Source organism: Hoplias malabaricus, chromosome 2 (assembly GCF_029633855.1).
Source record: "Hoplias malabaricus isolate fHopMal1 chromosome 2, fHopMal1.hap1, whole genome shotgun sequence".
NCBI lineage: Eukaryota > Metazoa > Chordata > Actinopteri > Characiformes > Erythrinidae > Hoplias > Hoplias malabaricus.
Window position 1 is genome coordinate 8491851 of NC_089801.1, and position 18815 is coordinate 8510665.

General features: G+C 43.4%; 1 protein-coding gene across 2 annotated transcripts in view; it reads right to left on the reverse strand.

The window, feature by feature from the left end:
- LOC136685127 (echinoderm microtubule-associated protein-like 6) overlaps positions 1–18815 on the reverse strand; it is a 73338-nt gene extending 54523 nt beyond the window's left edge. For both annotated transcript variants that reach the window (XM_066659301.1, XM_066659302.1), the window contains exons 1-3: positions 18438–18815; positions 17035–17252; positions 1029–1191 (exon numbers count right to left, since the gene is read on the reverse strand). In XM_066659301.1, coding sequence (XP_066515398.1) covers positions 1029–1191; positions 17035–17231 — 360 coding nt within the window. In that variant the 5' untranslated portion in view covers positions 17232–17252; positions 18438–18815. The remainder of the gene's footprint in view (positions 1–1028; positions 1192–17034; positions 17253–18437) is intronic.

The following is an 18815-nucleotide window of genomic DNA, read 5'->3' on the forward strand; positions in this document are numbered from 1 at the left end:
AAATTAAAAAATCATTTAACTACACACTATTGCTGCAGGCATTTAGTCAAAGCCTTTTGCTCTAAGGAAAGAAACACTTGTGTGGGAATGAAATGTGACAGTGCGTCTTGGAGAATAGGAATTATATTGATTATAGCACCTAATGCAATTAGCAGCAATCATCAGCAGATATCAGCATGTTCATTATTAAACAGTGGATACGGTCATTAACTTTCTTCACTTAATTTTAGTTCAGAATATTGAATTTTTTAATGAAATTGAAAAATGAATCACTTTCCATAATTACTTTATCCTGATCAGGGTTGCAGTGTGTCCAGAACCTACCTGGTATCAAAACAATAGCACACCCTGGACAGGGCAACAATACATTACAGGTCATCACACACTCATCCAGTCACTCAAAAAAATCACAGAATCACAACATTCCACACATTTCTTTGGAAAAGCATAAACAAAAATGGAATTCCTCTCAAGGCTAAGGTCCTGCTCAGTGAGGTGCATGACTCCCAGATAGGTATCAAACGCCCCACGTCTGGGCTGTGGAACAGTGGGATTGTGTTCTCTGAAGTACTAGAGTGCCATTCAGTTGAAGTGAGAGTGGCATTCGTGATCCAAATCTAATGTTCCAACATCAGTACCTGACCTCACCACTGCTCTTGCGGAAAGCCCTTACAGAAGAGTAGACGCAGTTACTGCAGCCAAGGCTGGGCTCACTCCTTACAGATAACCTTCCTTCCAGAAGGAATTTCGGTGATATAGCGTGTAACTCTATGTAAAAAAATACATAATGTTCTTTTAAATGATTTAATGTACTTTGAACTTATTCCATTTAAAATCTCAGTGCTGACAATGGTGTGTGCTGTATGTGCTGATATAAATTCATTTTAATAACAATGATTTGAACCATTTCAATCAAAGCAACATCGCAGTATGCAGTCAACACCTTTAAACTTATAGGGACATCTAGAGCTTGTCTTCTCATTTGGGAGTAAATTAGAATGTGAACCACTCAGAAAGACCAGCCTCACCTCTCCAGTGTCCGCACTGAAGGCCAAACACGCCACTCCATGTGAGTGGGCATCTTTAAGGATGGAGACCGTATGGATGTTGAAGGTGTCCCATACACAGATGTAGGGGTCTTTGCCCACCTGTCCTGTCGCAACTAGAGATCTCTCTGGATGTAATGCAAGGCTGTAAGAGAGAAAGAGAGAGAAAGAGAAAGAGATATAACTAGAGCAACAAATGGTTCAGTGATTGGATTTTAAACATTTATACCACCATAGAACAGTACACATTATTTACTAAAGTGCTTATTTATTAGTTATACATTTTTCTTTAAATGACCTGCATCAATGGATATCATGCTTTTGAACATTGTTAACATTTCTGTGTGGTGTTGTTTATATCCAGCAGAGGCACCCATTGAGGGGGGTGTTAATAATGCAGAGCCCCTCAATTGGGCAGCCATATTTATAATCTATTTAAAACAGAATCTCTAACAGACACACTGCAGGCTCTAGTTGTCAGTAAATGGCTGTTTCGTAATGTGACGAAGAACCCTTAGAGAAAATGGCTGACTGCTCTTTTAAGGTGACCCCAGTAAAATTGGTTTTAAAAGTAATTCAACACAGCACTACGTCCAACCACTGAGCGTCTTATAGCACACCTCTTTTGGAAAGTTCTCTCTACAGCAACTGTTCCCGTGTCCATCACTACAGTCCTGCTGGCGTTAACACTCCCCAGACTCAGACAAAGCCACTTAGAAAACCTTGCCAAGGCTCCTTGCTTCTTATGAGAAAGAGATCAGGTTGCAGCCTTGCTGATTTGAGGCTTTGGCTCAGTGATCACTGCCTCATTGCCTCATTGTGCTATAAATACATAATGAAATCTTTATGGCAGGAGGGTGAGCCAGAGCTGGCAGATGTGGAGACGGTCAATGATGTAGGGAGCAGTCAGGCGCTATTAGGCAGGCAATGAGCTGGAGACAGGGATGAGGGTGGTGACCTTGAGTCGTTGCCCTCTAAGCCCTGCCAGAGAACAGTCTCAGGCTTACTTTAGCCACTTTAGTCTTTATTTTATATATAAAGACTGGAATAAACATAATGTGTGCAGGTGCTTACAGCCTGATGTAGTGTATGATGCAATTAAGCAATTAACATCCTACCATGCTCTGTAATACGTATTAAAATGCAAAACGGACCCAGCTGACCTAAACTTTGGAACAAGATGGCAAACAGAAAAGATCTAAGCACCATGTTATGGTGATTATTGGAGCATGGATGGCAGGAGCTTCAGTCAAAGATACAACCCAGCTGCCTAATGTTTCAAGAGAAACAATGACTATCTGCATTTGGAACTATAGAAAAGTATCAGCATCATAAGATCATCATGAGCAGCTGTGGGAATGTCAGTAGAGGACACTGGACTATGTCAATAAGAACAATCTGCACAGATTTGTATATCGATGTAGGAGAAGTGGGTTAAGTACTGACCCCTGAGGAACCCCAGTTGCAGTGACTGTTGTGATTTGGACATTACACCCCTCCACAATAGAGAGATAGGACTTACGCCATATCAACTATGGTCAACAGGACCATTTCTCTCTCCTGAAGAAGAAAAAATATAATATTCCACCCTGACCAGGGCCTAGCTTCTCCTGTCAGCCTAGGCATGAATATATATTGTCTAATGTTTAAATATATTCATTTCCATCCAGATCCTCATGAGTTCAGATTAGAGGTGGGAACAAAATCATGTTTTCTGTATTCTGTTTTTAAGCATCTCAGCAAGCTAACTGCAGCTCCTGCTCGTCATGGAGAGGATGGCGGTGTTATTATGGAAACAAAGAGCACTCCTGTGGACTATTAGACATTTGGCTCCTGTGGTCAGATCCCGGGGGATGGACAACAGAGCAGCGCAGCCTAACAACAAGTGTGTGAGACATTCCTCCTGGCACCTAATCGGTTTCAGTGGTAAAGGACAGCTCGTCAAAGCATGACTGGGTTCAGTGCTTCGTGCGTATACATCTATGAGCTGCTTCTTTCTCCTCTTTACTGAGGTTTTAAAAAAGGTGGAACTACATGAATACAAACCTACCATGAGGAAGCAAGTCTCCATTCTGGAAAACAAAAGAGCTACAGCTTGGACTGGGGAAAGTCGGAATATGCCTCTCAAAAATGCACCAAATCTTATCAGAATCCAAACTGGAAAACCCAGAATGAGCTTGGAAAAAGACCCTATGCCAGGCAGCAACCCAGCCTGCACACAGGTTGGTTTCCTTGACAACGGGCTGACCAGCCGGGGTGCTGGCATTAATAGCTGGAATGAAGCCGGATAGGTCAAACTTCAATGGGGCTGACCCAATAAAGGTCATAGCACTTTATTTAACACGATGCCTCATTGTAATTCAGCCTGCACACATACGACACACTGCTGTAGAAGTCAGACTAACGTGTACATCTGTACCATAAAGAGGACATTAGGATATTTTGAATGTGCACAATAATTTGGAGCATCAATCAAGGCATAAACTGTGAAAAAAAAGCCCAACAAGTCAGTTTTTTGTGGGTAAACTAGAAGAAAGCCATTCTGATTTTGCCCCTTATCAAGTGCAGAGACTTTAGAACAGTCCTACCTCCTCATCGGGGTCTCTTCTATGATAGTTCAAGACTCATTCATTCATTCATTATCTGTAACCCTTATCCAGTTCAGGGTCGCGGTGGGTCCAGAGCCTACCTGGAATCATTGGGCGCAAGGCGGGAATACACCCTGGAGGGGGCGCCAGTCCTTCACAGGGCAACACAGACACATTCACTCACACCTACAGACACTTTTGAGTTGTTTTGAGTTGTTGAGTGTTTTTGGACTGTGGGAGGAAACCGGAGCACTCGGAGGAAACCCACTCGGACACAGGGAGAACACACCATCTCCTCACAGACAGTGACCCGGAGCGGGAATCGAACCCACAACCTCCAGGCCCCTGGAGCTGTGTGACTGCGACACTAACCTGCTGCACCACTGTGCCTCCCCAGTTCAAGACTCATCTTAATGTAAAACACAATAACAAGGTAAAACTGAGTGAAACAGACCGAAAAGGTGCAGAGAAATAAGAACAAACAAAAAGCGGAGGAGGTAGAACTGAGCACTTGGGATGAGTTTAACAGCGGCTCGTTCTCATTTAAAGGAACAGGTGCTGAAAGCTGTTTAGACCGGGAAAAGGTGCAATGTTCGTTTGTGGAAAAGTGGTTTAATATGTGATTTTTAAGGAATCTGATTAAACACCAAGCATGTCTTGACTAATATTCAGTTATTTAGTTCAGTACAGAAGCTAAGGGCTGGACTCCTGATTGGTGCAACTGTCCAAGCATTGGCCCTGTCACCTGAAGGTCATAAGTTTGGTCTTGTAGTGAAACCTAGCTAGCTAGCAAAAGAACTGAGCAGCTGGCATACTCCTCTAATCAAGCTGAGCTGTCCTTTGCAGATGTGTTGGCAGCAGAGGCTGACTTCACATCTCTGAGAGGAAGCGTCATTGTGTAATTGGGGGAGCAGTAGCTGAAGGGTGGGATAGGCAATGACTAAACTGGCCAGAAAATTAGGTAAGAATCATAAAATGTATTTAATACATTCTACCATTCAGCACTGTGGGTTTTGAGGCATGTGTGTGACGATGAAGCCATGCACTCGGTTGATAGTAAGTGAGGTAGACGTGCTCATGTTAACTCATACATTTCTGCCTTAGATGTCTGAGATAGAACTGGTCGACCCTTCACAACGTTCCTACTCTCTGGATGACCTGAATTTTTTCCACAGACGTGCTCACAATGGGGAGTGATTAAATCGTTGAGGAAGCCCGCCAGGCCACTCTGAAGCGGAACAGAAACGGGGCTAATGCATTCATTCTTTTCTGTCTTATTCATATCAGCATTCCATTGCTGTTCCATTTTTTTCCCCTTTCTTCTCTGCTCAGTCTCTCTGTGACTATGAGAGCTACATATGGCTGGGTGTGTGAAACAAGGAAAACCTCACGGATATTGAGGAGAATCCCATGAGTCATCACAGAGCTCTTGGAAATGTCTTTTAAAGGAACACAACCACTTTTCTGGTTTTGGATAATCAACCGTTCAAACTTGGTCAGTCATATGTCTTTAAAAAAAATAAATCACATAGAATTATTCATTCATTGTCTGTAAGCACTTATCCAGTTCAGGGTCACAGTGGGTCCAGAGCCTAGCTGGAATCATTGGGTGCAAGGCCACATAAAATTAAATTAATAATAATAATAATAATAATAATAAGGGCGGCACGGTGGTGCAGCAGGTAGGTGTCGCAGTCACACAGCTCCAGGGACCTGGAGGTTGTGGGTTCGATTCCCGCTCCGGGTCACTGTCTGTGAGGAGTTGGTGTGTTCTCCCTGTGTCCGAGTGGGTTTCCTCTGAGTGCTCCGGTTTCCTCCCACAGTCCAAAAACACACGTTGGTAGGTGGATTGACGACTCTAAAGTGTGGTGTGACTCCGTAGGTGTGAGTGTGTGAGTGAATGTGTGTGTGTGTGTGTGTTGCCCTGTGAAGGACTGGCGCCCCCTCCAGGGTGTATTCCCGCCTTGCGCCCAATGATTCCAGGTAGGCTCTGGACCCACCGTGACCCTGATAATGAATGAATGAATGAATGAATGAATAATAATAAGAGCTCCGGTTTCCTCCCACGGTTCAAAAACACACATCGGTAGGTGGATTGGCGACTCAAAAAGTGTCCCTAGGTGTATTTGCTTAGTTCTTGCTATCTTTTAGTCACTTACAACTTAGTGCACTGCAAACTTAGTTCGACTCATAGCCATTACATTGTTATTCCAATGTTCCAGTTCAAATTACTGCAAAGGAAGCACTCACTGAATGCAGAAAACTGTTACTTGGTGATTTATCTGAAGTCTTCTACTCCATCCAAAGTTATTTCCAAAACCACAGCAGTATATGACATTCTAATAAACAAAATTGCAGATTAATAAGAACAGCGTGTGGCAAACGTGTGACTAACGGTCAAAAGCTATTGTTTCTCCTGTGGTGCACGACAATCTTCTTTAATCCTTCTCCTTGCCCTAACACATGCACATTAGTCCCTGGGACTAACAACCAACAAGGAGATGCCACATATATACGTACTTAGAAACAACCAATAAAAAGCTAGCATATAGATATATGAGCTTAAATACTTGAAACATCTAAGTAAAAAAAAAAACCATTATTAATCATTAAAAACAACATACATTTAAAGATACTCACACTGGGTGTGAGTGAAGTGGTTATAGACAATGACTGAATAATTATAGGATAAACAAGACCTCAAAAATATAAATTGTACAAGGCAAATGTAGCTTCCTCACACACCCCAATTATTACAGTATACACAAAGGGTGATCCAGTTATCCAGGTCATTGTAGTATCTAGGAGTAGTAAGGCAACACTATTAGACTGTACTAGTGGTGTATTCCTGACATTTTTCACTCATCCAAAACAGAATGGCAAATATATTCCTGTATTAAAGGGTGAAGAAGGATCCACACACAACACTCGGGTTACTATAGCACATACGACAGGTGTTGCATTGACTCATAGCTCAAATTTATAACAAAAGTTACAAATAACAGCAACAAACAACAGAACAATATACACCCCTGAGTCAACCATAAAGCAAAACCTATCCAGACCCCTCCAACCTTTGACCTCAACCCCGTTCAGGTCAGTATCCTGTCCTCTCATTACCACAAGGCCTTCTGTTCCCAGCCGGCTGGTAATTAGTGTGAAAACCTCCTCACTGCAGGGAAGAAGATTGCTGAGGGTTACCATCATCTGTTCCTATTAAAACAAAATAGGAGGGAAAAAAAAACAGAAGTACACCACACTATTCTTGGCTGGCACAAAAGCAGCCGGCTAAAAATAGCAGAGTGAGTGAGGTAGCTTCCGTGGCGGAAAGCAATAACCCAATTCAGAAAATGCAACAGCCTGAGGAGGGAGGTGGAGAGAGAGAAAGAAGTGGAAGCAAATGAATGAATAAGTGAGTGAGAGTAAGTAAAGGAAGACGACACAACAGAATAAGAGGATGCTTTTGCTTTTCTACTTCAGAAATCTCTGCTGTAGCCTGTAGAGTGCTTTTCATTGGTGCTTATATGAATTACACACATACGTACACATACAATTCTGTTCAATGTATAGCACTCTATAAAGCACACATTATAACAAAGCAGATTTACAAGAGCACACTCTTAAAAGGCTTTCTCTTGGACAACCGTCCACGTCCATTACAGAGTGATGAAACGTTCCAACGCCCTACGACATCCAAAATAAATACAGTATATGCCCAAGGTCTTAGAAACCCACTGTGAATTAACTTTAACATGCACCCACTGTGGAGGCAAATGACTGATTGCGCACTCAGTTTATCACTCACTCTATATTCTTTATTTTAACAAAGAATAACATAAAAATGGATGCTAGAGAGCTGAAACACATGAGCCTGATGTCACCATAAAAATGACCAAAGGTTGATTAAAATTAAACTAACTAGACCAGGGGTCGGCAACCCCTCTTCAACTCTTTGAACTTTTCCCCCCGGCATCAACTCTTTGATCCCTCTGATGCGGCTCAGCTTTTGAAAATAATTAATGAGTATTTAATTAAAATGTATTTTATTATTGGTTCGTTCATTTTCAAAATGTAATTCTATGAAGATTATGGCGATCTTGTAACATTTTAAATATTTTAATATTTAATATTTAAAATATTTTTGTCGCTCTTAATACACGTCACAACTTCCAATATGCGACACCCGCCAGTGTGCGGTTTCTTGAACTATTTGACCGCTGACGGCGCCAGTAAAATAATGACGTCACGCAGAGAGAGAACAGCATTTTTGTTTGCTGCCAGTGGATAATTTAAGTTTGGCGTTTTTTTTCCAAATTACTACAAGGACTCAAATAGACATTGAGTATTTTACTTAACCGTCAACACAACGTCTTTTTTTCGGAGTTAAAAATGTTTTGTTGCATGCAGAAATGTTATTTCATTTTCTCTGCAGTCGTTCATTGATTTCATAAATGTAACACAGTGTAGTTTGTTTATACGGGAAAAAAAAACCTGTTATATGCGCAGTGTTATTTCATTTTAATTTCAAAAGGGTTTTGTGGCTCCCAGTGTTTTCCTTACTGTGTGAAATGGGTCCAAATGGCTCTTTGAGTGGTAAAGGTTGCCGACCCCTGAACTATACAGAGGAACATAAACACCAGCATTTGACAGTGAAGCAATGGTGATGGAACTTTATTGGTATTTGTAATCTGTAAACTATGATTATGACATGCAAGGGGCCTGTCAAACACTGCTCAATAGGTCTCCTCAGTGTAGACACTGCAGCGCAGCTTTATTCCTAGTGTAAGTGTTACAGTTTTATACCATCAGGTATTAAACGAATGTAGAAAAATCTAAATATGTTGAATTAACGTACTTCAAATGTGCACCTACGGCTCATTGTGTGTCCTCCACATTGTGGAAATCACAGGGCCTGATATTTAAACAACCATCTAAACGTCATAAAACAGTAAATGACATTAATAACCTGTAATGAAGAATAACAGAGCTCCCAAATGTATCACAACAGTTGAAAAGCTTCGTATAAATCTAATGCGACCAAAGCGTATAGTCATAGTATACTGTGTATACACTACAGCTGTGATCTACAGAACAATAGGACAACAGGGCTTGAATGTGACCATTAAAATAATGGCTTCGAGTCAGAAAGAAAAATGCAATCTACTGAACTGATGCTGTGATTTGGCTGAAACCACCAGAGTGTGGGTGGAAACAAAGCCCATTTTACAGTGACATTCAATCAAAACCCACCACATTTATTCTTTTACCCTTGGTAACTATGACAGTCGGTGCACTTTATGCAAGGTACAAGACTTCAGCATTAGCACATTCTGCCTGAAAGATCAGTAGCATGGCAACAGTTCAGCATCCAGCTCAATCAGATTTCCTAATGCACCATGAACACACACAGGTAAAATACTTTACTACTCAAGTCAACAAAGTGCCCTACATGATTTATCAACTGCAAGCTACATACACCAACCTGTTATAGGAGAATATAATAAACAGACTTTGGACCTGACCTGAATTCAAGGGACAACCTTTTTATCGCAATGTCTACATATACAGTACTGCACAAAAGGGCACGAAACTTAACAGTCCCAGAACACACCCAGGACAGGGTACCAGTCCATCCAATGACATCACATGCTCACCCAGTCATTCACTCATACACACCTGTGGACAATTTGCTATATCCAGTCAATCCACCCATATAGGAACTAAAGCACCTGGAGGAAACCCATGTGGATACAGGGAGAACACACCAAACTCCTCAGTGACATTGGCCCAAGACAAACATTGAATTCAGAATAACAAACCTCTGTAGCCTAGTGGCAGTGAAACAGTAACACGATGCAGTTCATGTTCAGTTGATAATCAAATATTGGACAAAAACATGTACATACGTCATGTCCAGAAAAGGTGGAACACTAAAATTCAATAAAAGCTGTAATCTGAAATTTAACATTTTCAAGATGTTTTCAATGAAGGACCCAGTTCATTCATTGTCTGTAACTGCATCTAGTTCAGTGTCGCGGTGGGTCTGGAGCCTACCCAGAATCACTGGGCGCAAGGTGAGAACACACCCTGGAGGGGGCGCCAGTCCTTAACAAGGCAACACACACACTCACACATTCACTCACAATCACACCTAGGGACACTTTTGAGCCAATCCACCGACCAATGTGTGCTTTTTTTTCTAAACTGTGGGAGGAAACCGGAGCACCCGGAGGAAACCCACGCAGACACAAGGAGAACACACCACACTCCTCACAGACAGTCACCCGGAGGAAACCCACACTGACACAGGGAGAACACACCACAATCCTCACAGACAGTCACCCGGAGGAAACCCACACTGACACAGGGAGAACACACCACAATCCTCACAGACAGTCACCCGGAGGAAACACACGCAGACACAGGGAGAACACACCACACTCCTCACAGACAGTTACTCAGAGGAAACCCACACGGACGCAGGGAGAACACACCACACTCCTCACAGACAGTCATCCGGAGGATACCCACGCAGACACAAGAGAACACACCACACTCCTCACAGACAGTCACCCGGAGGAAACCCACGCAGACACAGGGAGAACACATCAAACTCCTCACAGACAGTCACCCGGAGGAAACCCACACGGACACAGGGAGAACACACCACAATCCTCACAGACAGTCACCCGGAGGAAACCCACGCAGACACAGGGAGAACACACCACACTCCTCACAGAAAGTTACTCGGAGGAAACCCACGCAGACACAGGGAGAACACATCAAACTCCTCACAGACAGTCACCCGGAGGAAACCCACGCGGACACGGAGAACACACCACAATCCTCACAGACAGTCACCCGGAGGAAACCCATGCAGACACGGAGAACACACCACACTCCTCATAGACAGTCACCCGGAGGAAACCCACGCAGACACAGGGAGAACACACCACACTCCTCACAGACAGTCACCCGGAGGAAACCCATGCAGACACAGGGAGAACACACCACACTCCTCACAGAATGTCACCCGGAGGAAACCCACGCAGACACAGGGAGAACACACCACACTCCTCACAGACAGTCACTCAGAGGAAACTCACGCAGACTCAGGGAGAACACACCACACTCCTCACAGACAGTCACTCAGAGGAAACCCACGCAGACACAGGGAGAACACACCACACTCCTCACAGACAGTTACTCAGAGGAAACCCACACGGACGCAGGGAGAACACACCACACTCCTCACAGACAGTCACCCGGAGGAAACCCACGCAGACACAGGGAGAACACACCGCACTCATCACAGACAGTCACCCGGAGGAAACCCACACTGACACAGGGAGAACACACCACACTCCTCACAGACAGTCACCAGGAGGAAACCCATGCAGACACAGGGAGAACACACCACACTCCTCACAGACAGTCACCCGGAGGAAACCCATGCAGACACAGGGAGAACACACCACACTCCTCACAGACAGTCATCTGGAGGAAACCCACACGGACACAGGGAGAACACACCACACTCCTCACAGACAGTTACTCAGAGGAAACCCACACGGACACAGGGAGAACACACCACACTCCTCACAGACAGTCACCCGGAGGAAACCCATGCAGACACAGGGAGAACACACCGCACTCATCACAGACAGTCATCTGGAGGAAACCCACACGGACACAGGGAGAACACACCACACTCCTCACAGACAGTCACCAGGAGGAAACCCATGCAGACACAGGGAGAACACACCAAACTCCTCACAGACAGTCACCCGGAGGAAACCCATGCAGACACAGGCAGAACACACCACACTCCTCACAGACAGTCACCCGGAGGAAACCCATGCAGACACAGGCAGAACACACCACACTCCTCACAGACAGTCACCCGGAGGAAACCCATGCAGACACAGGCAGAACACACCACACTCCTCACAGACAGTCACCCGGAGGAAACCCATGCAGACACAAAAGAACACACCACACTACTCACAGACAGTCACCCGGAGGAAACCCATGCAGACACAAGAGAACACACCACACTCCTCACAGACAGTCACCCGGAGGAAACCCATGCAGACACAAGAGAACACACCACACTCCTCACAGACAGTCACCCGGAGGAAACCCATGCAGACACAAGAGAACACACCACACTCCTCACAAACAGTCACCCGGAGGAAACCCACACAGACACAGGGAGAACACACCACACTCCTCACAGACAGTCACCCGGAGGAAACCCACGCAGACACGGGGAGAACACACCAAACTCCTCACAGACAGTCACCCAGAGGAAACCCACGCAGACACGGGGAGAACACACCAAACTCCTCACAGACAGTCACCCGGAGGAAACCCACGCAGACACGGGGAGAACACACCACACTCCTCACAGACAGTCACCCGGAGGAAACCCATGCAGACACGGGGAGAACACACCAAACTCCTCACAGACAGTCACCCGGAGGAAACCCATGCAGACACAGGGAGAACACACCACACTCCTCACAGACAGTCACCCGGAGGAAACCCACGCAGACACAGGAAGAACACACCAAACTCCTCAGCGGGAGTCGAACCCACAACCTCCAGGACCCTAGAGCTGTGTGACTGCGACACTACCTGCTGAACCACATTGAAATGTAATGATGCATGAATATATCCTCATCGTCAAGGAAAAATGTATTTCCATTTTTGTGCATTTTTTACATATATATAGCTACATATAGCTTTGTAGTTACAAATAGCTACACTATTTGAACACAGCAGTTGTCCTTCATAAATTTCATGATGAATGAACCAATAGAAATGTCCCACATTTACTTGGAATAAAATCTTTACACACACATCTGAATTTAACATGTTTTTTCCTTCTCCTGTAAATTTCCTGTTTAGGAGGTACATGTTTTTCTTACTTCTTCAATGTAGACACATGCCATTTTATGACATTCCAACCTCAAACACAAAATCAGCCTTATTGTGAAGGGTTTAGAGATTAATGGCTCATATGAGGTGTTCAGAAATGTGTGAAATGAGAGTGCAGCTTGCAGTTAATGACTCCATGAGAGAGCAGTGGCTAAAAGCCTGCCTCATTAATTAGGATAAATAGCACTGGATATAAACCCTGTCACAACGCTGCTACCAAACTCATATCTCTGTCAAAGAGCATCTCAATTTACACAGCCTGGTGGCACCAAGCACGACCTGCAGGTCTGAAGACTGCATAAACGAGCAGCAGACAAACCCCAGGTGCACTGCTAGGCCCATAGGTTTGTCTTTTAGCTTTTTTAGGATGAGAAAGGTGCACCCACTGTGGACAGACAATCGACTACCGCAAAGGAAATCGGGTATTGGGACACACTGCAGCTGCATGCACAGGAAGCTAAGAGGCACAATGCTCTAAGAAGCAGTTAGAGAGGCACAAATGAAATTTTGTGGCATATCATATTTTCATTAAGTTGCTAAGGATTAGAATGTGTGAGTGTGTGTTGCCCTGTGAAGGACTGGCGCCCCCTACAGGGTGTGTTCCTGCCTTGTGCCCAGTGATTCCGGGTAGGCTCCAGACCCACCGTGACCCTAAACTAATTATATATATAAACTCTATATATATCCATCCAGAGTCATATAGAACCAGAGTTTGACTCTGTCCTGGTTCCTCCTGGTTCTTTGCCCTTGAGGAGCTTTCCCATGACTTTACAGAGACAGTGATGGATAGTCTACAGAAGCGGGCTCAAGCTGATGAAAGGCACCAAAGCAACAAGGACATGGAAAGGACATGGACAAGTGACGCCATCAAACAAAGCATAACATCTAACAGCTAAAGGGAACCTTTCACCATCAAAGTTTAATTTTGCGATGAGAAAGAGACAAACATTTAAAAAACTCAAAACATGAATTCTAACTATTAGTTGTCAATAATCACACTGATCCTGAGCTATGCCAGTACTAACACATTTAAGATGTTGGACGACCAAAATACCCATGTAGATGTATATTAACAAATAAAATGAAGCTACCAGAAAGACCTTGGCTTGAACCGTCTGCAACAAAATAAAAGTCAAAATGAAATTAAGAAACACTGCATATGTTTGGCATTTTTTTTTCCCCACGTTACTCAACAGATCTGATGTAAGGCTCTTATCTGCAACACTACAGACACTTTTTATACTTATAAACAATAGAAAACACAATTTCAAATCAACTTTTATTTTTACTGAGAGTATACGTTCACTGTGACTCTTATTTTGCCTGTAGCTGAGAAATGACAATGGACAGGAATTGAAAAGACAATGACGTTGTATGTATTCAACCAAATTAACCAATTTAAAAAGGTAAAAAGAAAATTATTAAGTGAATAAAAAAATATATATATATATATTATTTATAATTAAATTTTAAAATTAATGGAATTTAATAAACGAAAAATGACAAATAAAAGCAGAGTTATAAGAGATGTAAGGGATGATGAAACATGAACCTCTAGAGTCAGTGGAGATGATAGAATGTGGGAAAAAAAAAAAACAGCTAAGGCAATTTTAATGTTACGGCTGATACACAAAAAAAGTGTGACTTATATTAAAATATTAGACAGGCTCGCTACATAAGCAGGGTTTGGACCAAAGAGCAATAGCTCCATGAAAACTGGACCCAGGTCAAGTCTATCTGACCCCCGCTGATCCCCAGAAGTGGTGTCTTCAATTACAGAAGGTCCACCAGAGAGTCATGGCTATTCTTCTATGCTGAAAGCAGGAGTGTGTCCTTGAGTGTGGAAAGCATGCTAAGTTGTGTGCGCACATGCATGTCGCCCACTGTGTGCTCCCTCATTCCCAGAAATGATCAGATTACTGACGACTGTTTAACAATCACCTAGCACTGTATCGGAAATCTACTGAACAAACACAGTACAGACCATTCTGCATATAAAATCCCATTATGCTCATCTGGTGCTGGTTTAGTTGGTCACCCATCAAGGTCATGCTTGTATACAAGCACCTCACTGACAAAGGCACAAGATATTGTCACTGTCGTGCCAAAACATTATTTCTAACAAATTGTTTCTTTACAGCAGGGGGAAAATATATTCTTAATTTTTAATGTTGTACAATATGTACACAAGGTAAAGTGCGTCAATTCATTCATTGTCTATAAGCGATTATCTAGTTCAGGGTCGCAGTGGGTCTGCAGCCTACGCAGAATCATTGGGCGAAAGGTGGGAACACACCCTGGTGGTGGCAGTCCTTCACAGGGCAACACACACTCACACCTAAGGACACTTAAGTAGCCAATCCACCTACAGCTATGAAAACAAAGAGCAGAGAACAACACACAAGGATGTGGGACTTCATACGGTGCTCAGGACACCTTTACACCACTATAACGTCACATTAAAATTGGTTGTTTTTCTATTACATAATGTTCAAAATGTTGGATATATGACATTAAATGACCATGTTTCTTATTAAAATTACTGCTACAGTTTCAAAATATAGGAATACTATTCCGGCGGCACGGTGGCGCAGCAGGTAGTGTCGCAGTCACACAGCTCCAGGGGCCTGGAGGTTGTGGGTGGGTCCCACTCTGGGTGACTGTCTGTGAGGAGTGTGGTGTGTTCTCCCCGTGTCCACGTGGGTTTCCTCCGGGTGCTCTGGTTTCGTCCCACAGTCCACACGGTGGTAGGTGGATTGGCGACTCAAAAGTGTCCGTAGGTGTGAGTGTGTGACTGTGTGTGTTGTCTTGTGAAGGACTGGCGTCCAGAGCAGGTAGGCTCTGGACCCACCGCGACCCTGAACTGGATAAGCGCTTACAGATAATGAATGAATGGAATACCATTCCCAGTTTTTAATTGGAATATAACCTAGAAAATAAACAGTTGATGTTTAATTTACTGCATTTGTGATCTGTGATCTGAAACCACACCGAGGGGCAGTACAATACAATAAACATTTAGAAATTAACTCTTTAATAAACATGTGAAAATATCTGAATTAATTTCAACACATTAACCTCAACTATTTTTTCCACTGTGTGTGGCGCAGCACTGGGGACAGCTGATGTGAAAAGCGTGCCAGTGATTTAAGCGATAAAAGTCAAGCCGGCCAATTTGAAAGGGAAAATAGAGCTGTGGGTTGCCAGCATCTGTAATCATACACTCACAGCACAGGGAGAGTTTTCCAGTTAATTAGCCTCCAGCTAAATCAGCTCACCTTAACAGGAGGAATTTAAACACCAAGCCAAAGAACACCTGCGTGTACGTTTACTGTACGTCACTTTACACAACCTTCTTACAATCAGCAAACTTTAAACTGCACCATGCACCAACTGCGCAGAAGGCCTGTGTAATCTCTACAAATAAAAATAAAAAAAAACATGACATGAAATGGGCTGCTGCACATGAGACCAATGTCACCATGCTCAGTGTCACCTGACTTCAGCAGTATTCTGGTTTGAGGTAGAGAGTAATTAAAAACCCTACACATATTAACTTAACAAACCGGTTAAATATAGAGAGGTGAGAGGGAGACACGGAAAGAGAGAGAGGGAGGGAGGGAGGGAGAGATAGACGTATTGGACATGAACCTGTGCATTGTCTCCAGCTCTACACACTCCTGCAAGGACAGGGCCATTTTTACTTAGCCAGTTTAAAACAAGAAAATAACAACAGGACAGAGACATAAAGAGAGAACAGAAAGAAAGAGGAGAAAGTGAAGAAGAAATAGAGACAGAGAGAGAGAAGATGAAAAGAAAGAGAAGGTGAGGGAAAAGAGAAGAAGAAGATGAGTAGAAGGAGAAAACAAGAGAATGAATTAATCAAAAGGGAGAGAGAGGAGAAAAGCAAGAAGGAGAAAACAGAAAGGAGAAGAGTAGAAAAAGAGAGAAGGAAAAAGAGAAAGAGAATGGGAAAGAATTAAGACGAGTCATAGGGGAGCAAAGATGAGAATGAGAAAAAGGGTATGAGAGAGACAAAGGAAGGGAAGACAGAAAAAGAGAGAGAGAACAGAAAGAAAGAGGAGAAACAGACAGAGAGAGAGAAGATGAAAAGAAAGAGAAGGTGAGGGTAAAGAGAAGAAGGAAGACGGTGAGTAGAAGGAGAAAATGAGAACGAATTAATCAAAAGGGACAGAGGAGAGAAGCAAGAAGGAGAAAACAGAAAGGAGTATGAGGGGGAAAAAGAGGGAGAGGAAGAGAAAAGAGAGAAGGTAAAAGGGAAAGAATGGGAAAGAATTAAGATGAGTCACAGGGGAGCAAAGATGAGAATGAGAAAAAGGGTAAGAGAGAGACAAAGAAAGGGAAGACAGAAAAGAGAGAGAGAGAAAGACAGACAGAAACAGAAAAGAGAAACGCTGTGTGTGTTTTTTTTAAGCGACTAAAACTCACACTCTCACCTGATGATATCATCACTGTGTCCCAGGAAAAACTTCTGTGTGTACTCTCTGGTGTTGTACACCACTCCGACTCCCGCCACAAAGTAGACCACCTCTTTCCCTGCGGTGTAGAACAGGTTATTGCGGCACTGGTGTCCTCTGTAGCCGTAGATCCACTCCAGTCTAAGCTGACAGCGGGGGGCAGTCCTGTCCACCATTGTCCCCCTAAACAAACCCTGCTGCAGTGCAGTGTGTTAAAAGACAAGAGAGTCAACCGAGAGAGTTATCAGCGCAAAGTCCACTCCCATTCACTGCCAGTCACAAAATAGGCGGCTCAGGTCTAGGCAACTTGTGGGCTCCGGCCATCCAGCCAGGGGGGCTCTCACAGCTCTCTGGACGGTCCACTTCACATGGCACAGGGCTGGGGAAAACTTAAGAGGCTTGAAACACTGCCAGAATCCATGTTCTGCCCTGTACTCCCTCGGTACTTGACATCATCTGGATCTTCTTTAAGTGCATAGCCATTACTTCTACGTTAATTAAAACGTTTTCATTATCTGTTGTTTTAAGGCTTTTTCTTGAATATTTAATGATGACAATAGGGACTTTTATCCCAGTACATAAGGAACGTCCCTGGACGTTCAAAATAGGTCTAAAAGTAGTCTGTCCGTCAAGGACATATTTTAAACGTCAATGGACGTCCAAAATCCATCTTAATAAGTTAGTTAAGTGATGACCAATCGATAACGTCAGTGGACGTCCAAAATACGTCTAATAGTCGTTTTTTCAATGTCTGTGTTTGGACGTCTTTTCAACTTTGATTTTCAACCTTAAGAGAACGTTGATTAGACGGCAGTCAATACGTTATTTCAACGTTGAATCAACGGCTAAATGTTTACTGGGATTTTACTACTGTGGGTAATAATAATAAATTAGTTAACTATCGGAACAATATTAAGAATGATCATATTTTATAAAAAAAAACACTAGTAAAATAATAATTTAAAAATTAATAATGGCTGAAAATGTTATTTTAAAAAACAAATTGAGACTACTACCACTAAAATAACTCATTATAAAAGTAATAGTAGTATAAAAATCTTTAAATATAATTAAAAATATAATATCATTATTCTTTTTTTTAACTTAAACTATTGGGGCATATAAACGACAAATGAACACAACGGAGAGAGGATTAATTCAGCAAATGTTAAAATATAATCCTCATCCTAATCCTCACCCGCTCCAGCAGTCAGCCATCAGACGGTCTACATTTCACTCCTGTTTTAGATATTTTTAGAACAGACGCTTAAAATGTTTTTATAAGCGATGAACCTCACCCACAAACAAACAAACACACCGAACCGAACCGAACCGAACCCGGCCGAGCAGAGCCGAATCCCTCCGCAGTCCGGAGCTCTAACCTGCGGCGGATGTGTAGTTTGTCATCCCAGTCTTCTGCTCGCGTGTCCGGCTGATGGACAGCACTTTTCAGCCTCTGTGTCCCCTCGCGGTCCGAAAGAAACCACTCACTCTCTCCGAGACTCCAACTTCCATCACAGCACAATCTCTGCCTCCATAGAGATCCACACGAGCGACCAGAGAGCGGTTCACTCCGAGAGGCGGCTCCGTGTCGGTTCACTGAACTGATTCGTACATGCAGCGGTCTTTAGCTCGACGCGTTGAGGCTGCTGCTGTAGTCCGTTTCCAGATTCTCCCTCTTTTCTCTTCCACAGAGAGAGAGCGAATGAGAGTGAGACAGAGAGGGACGGAGAGAGACCACCGAACTGCACCGCCTCCCT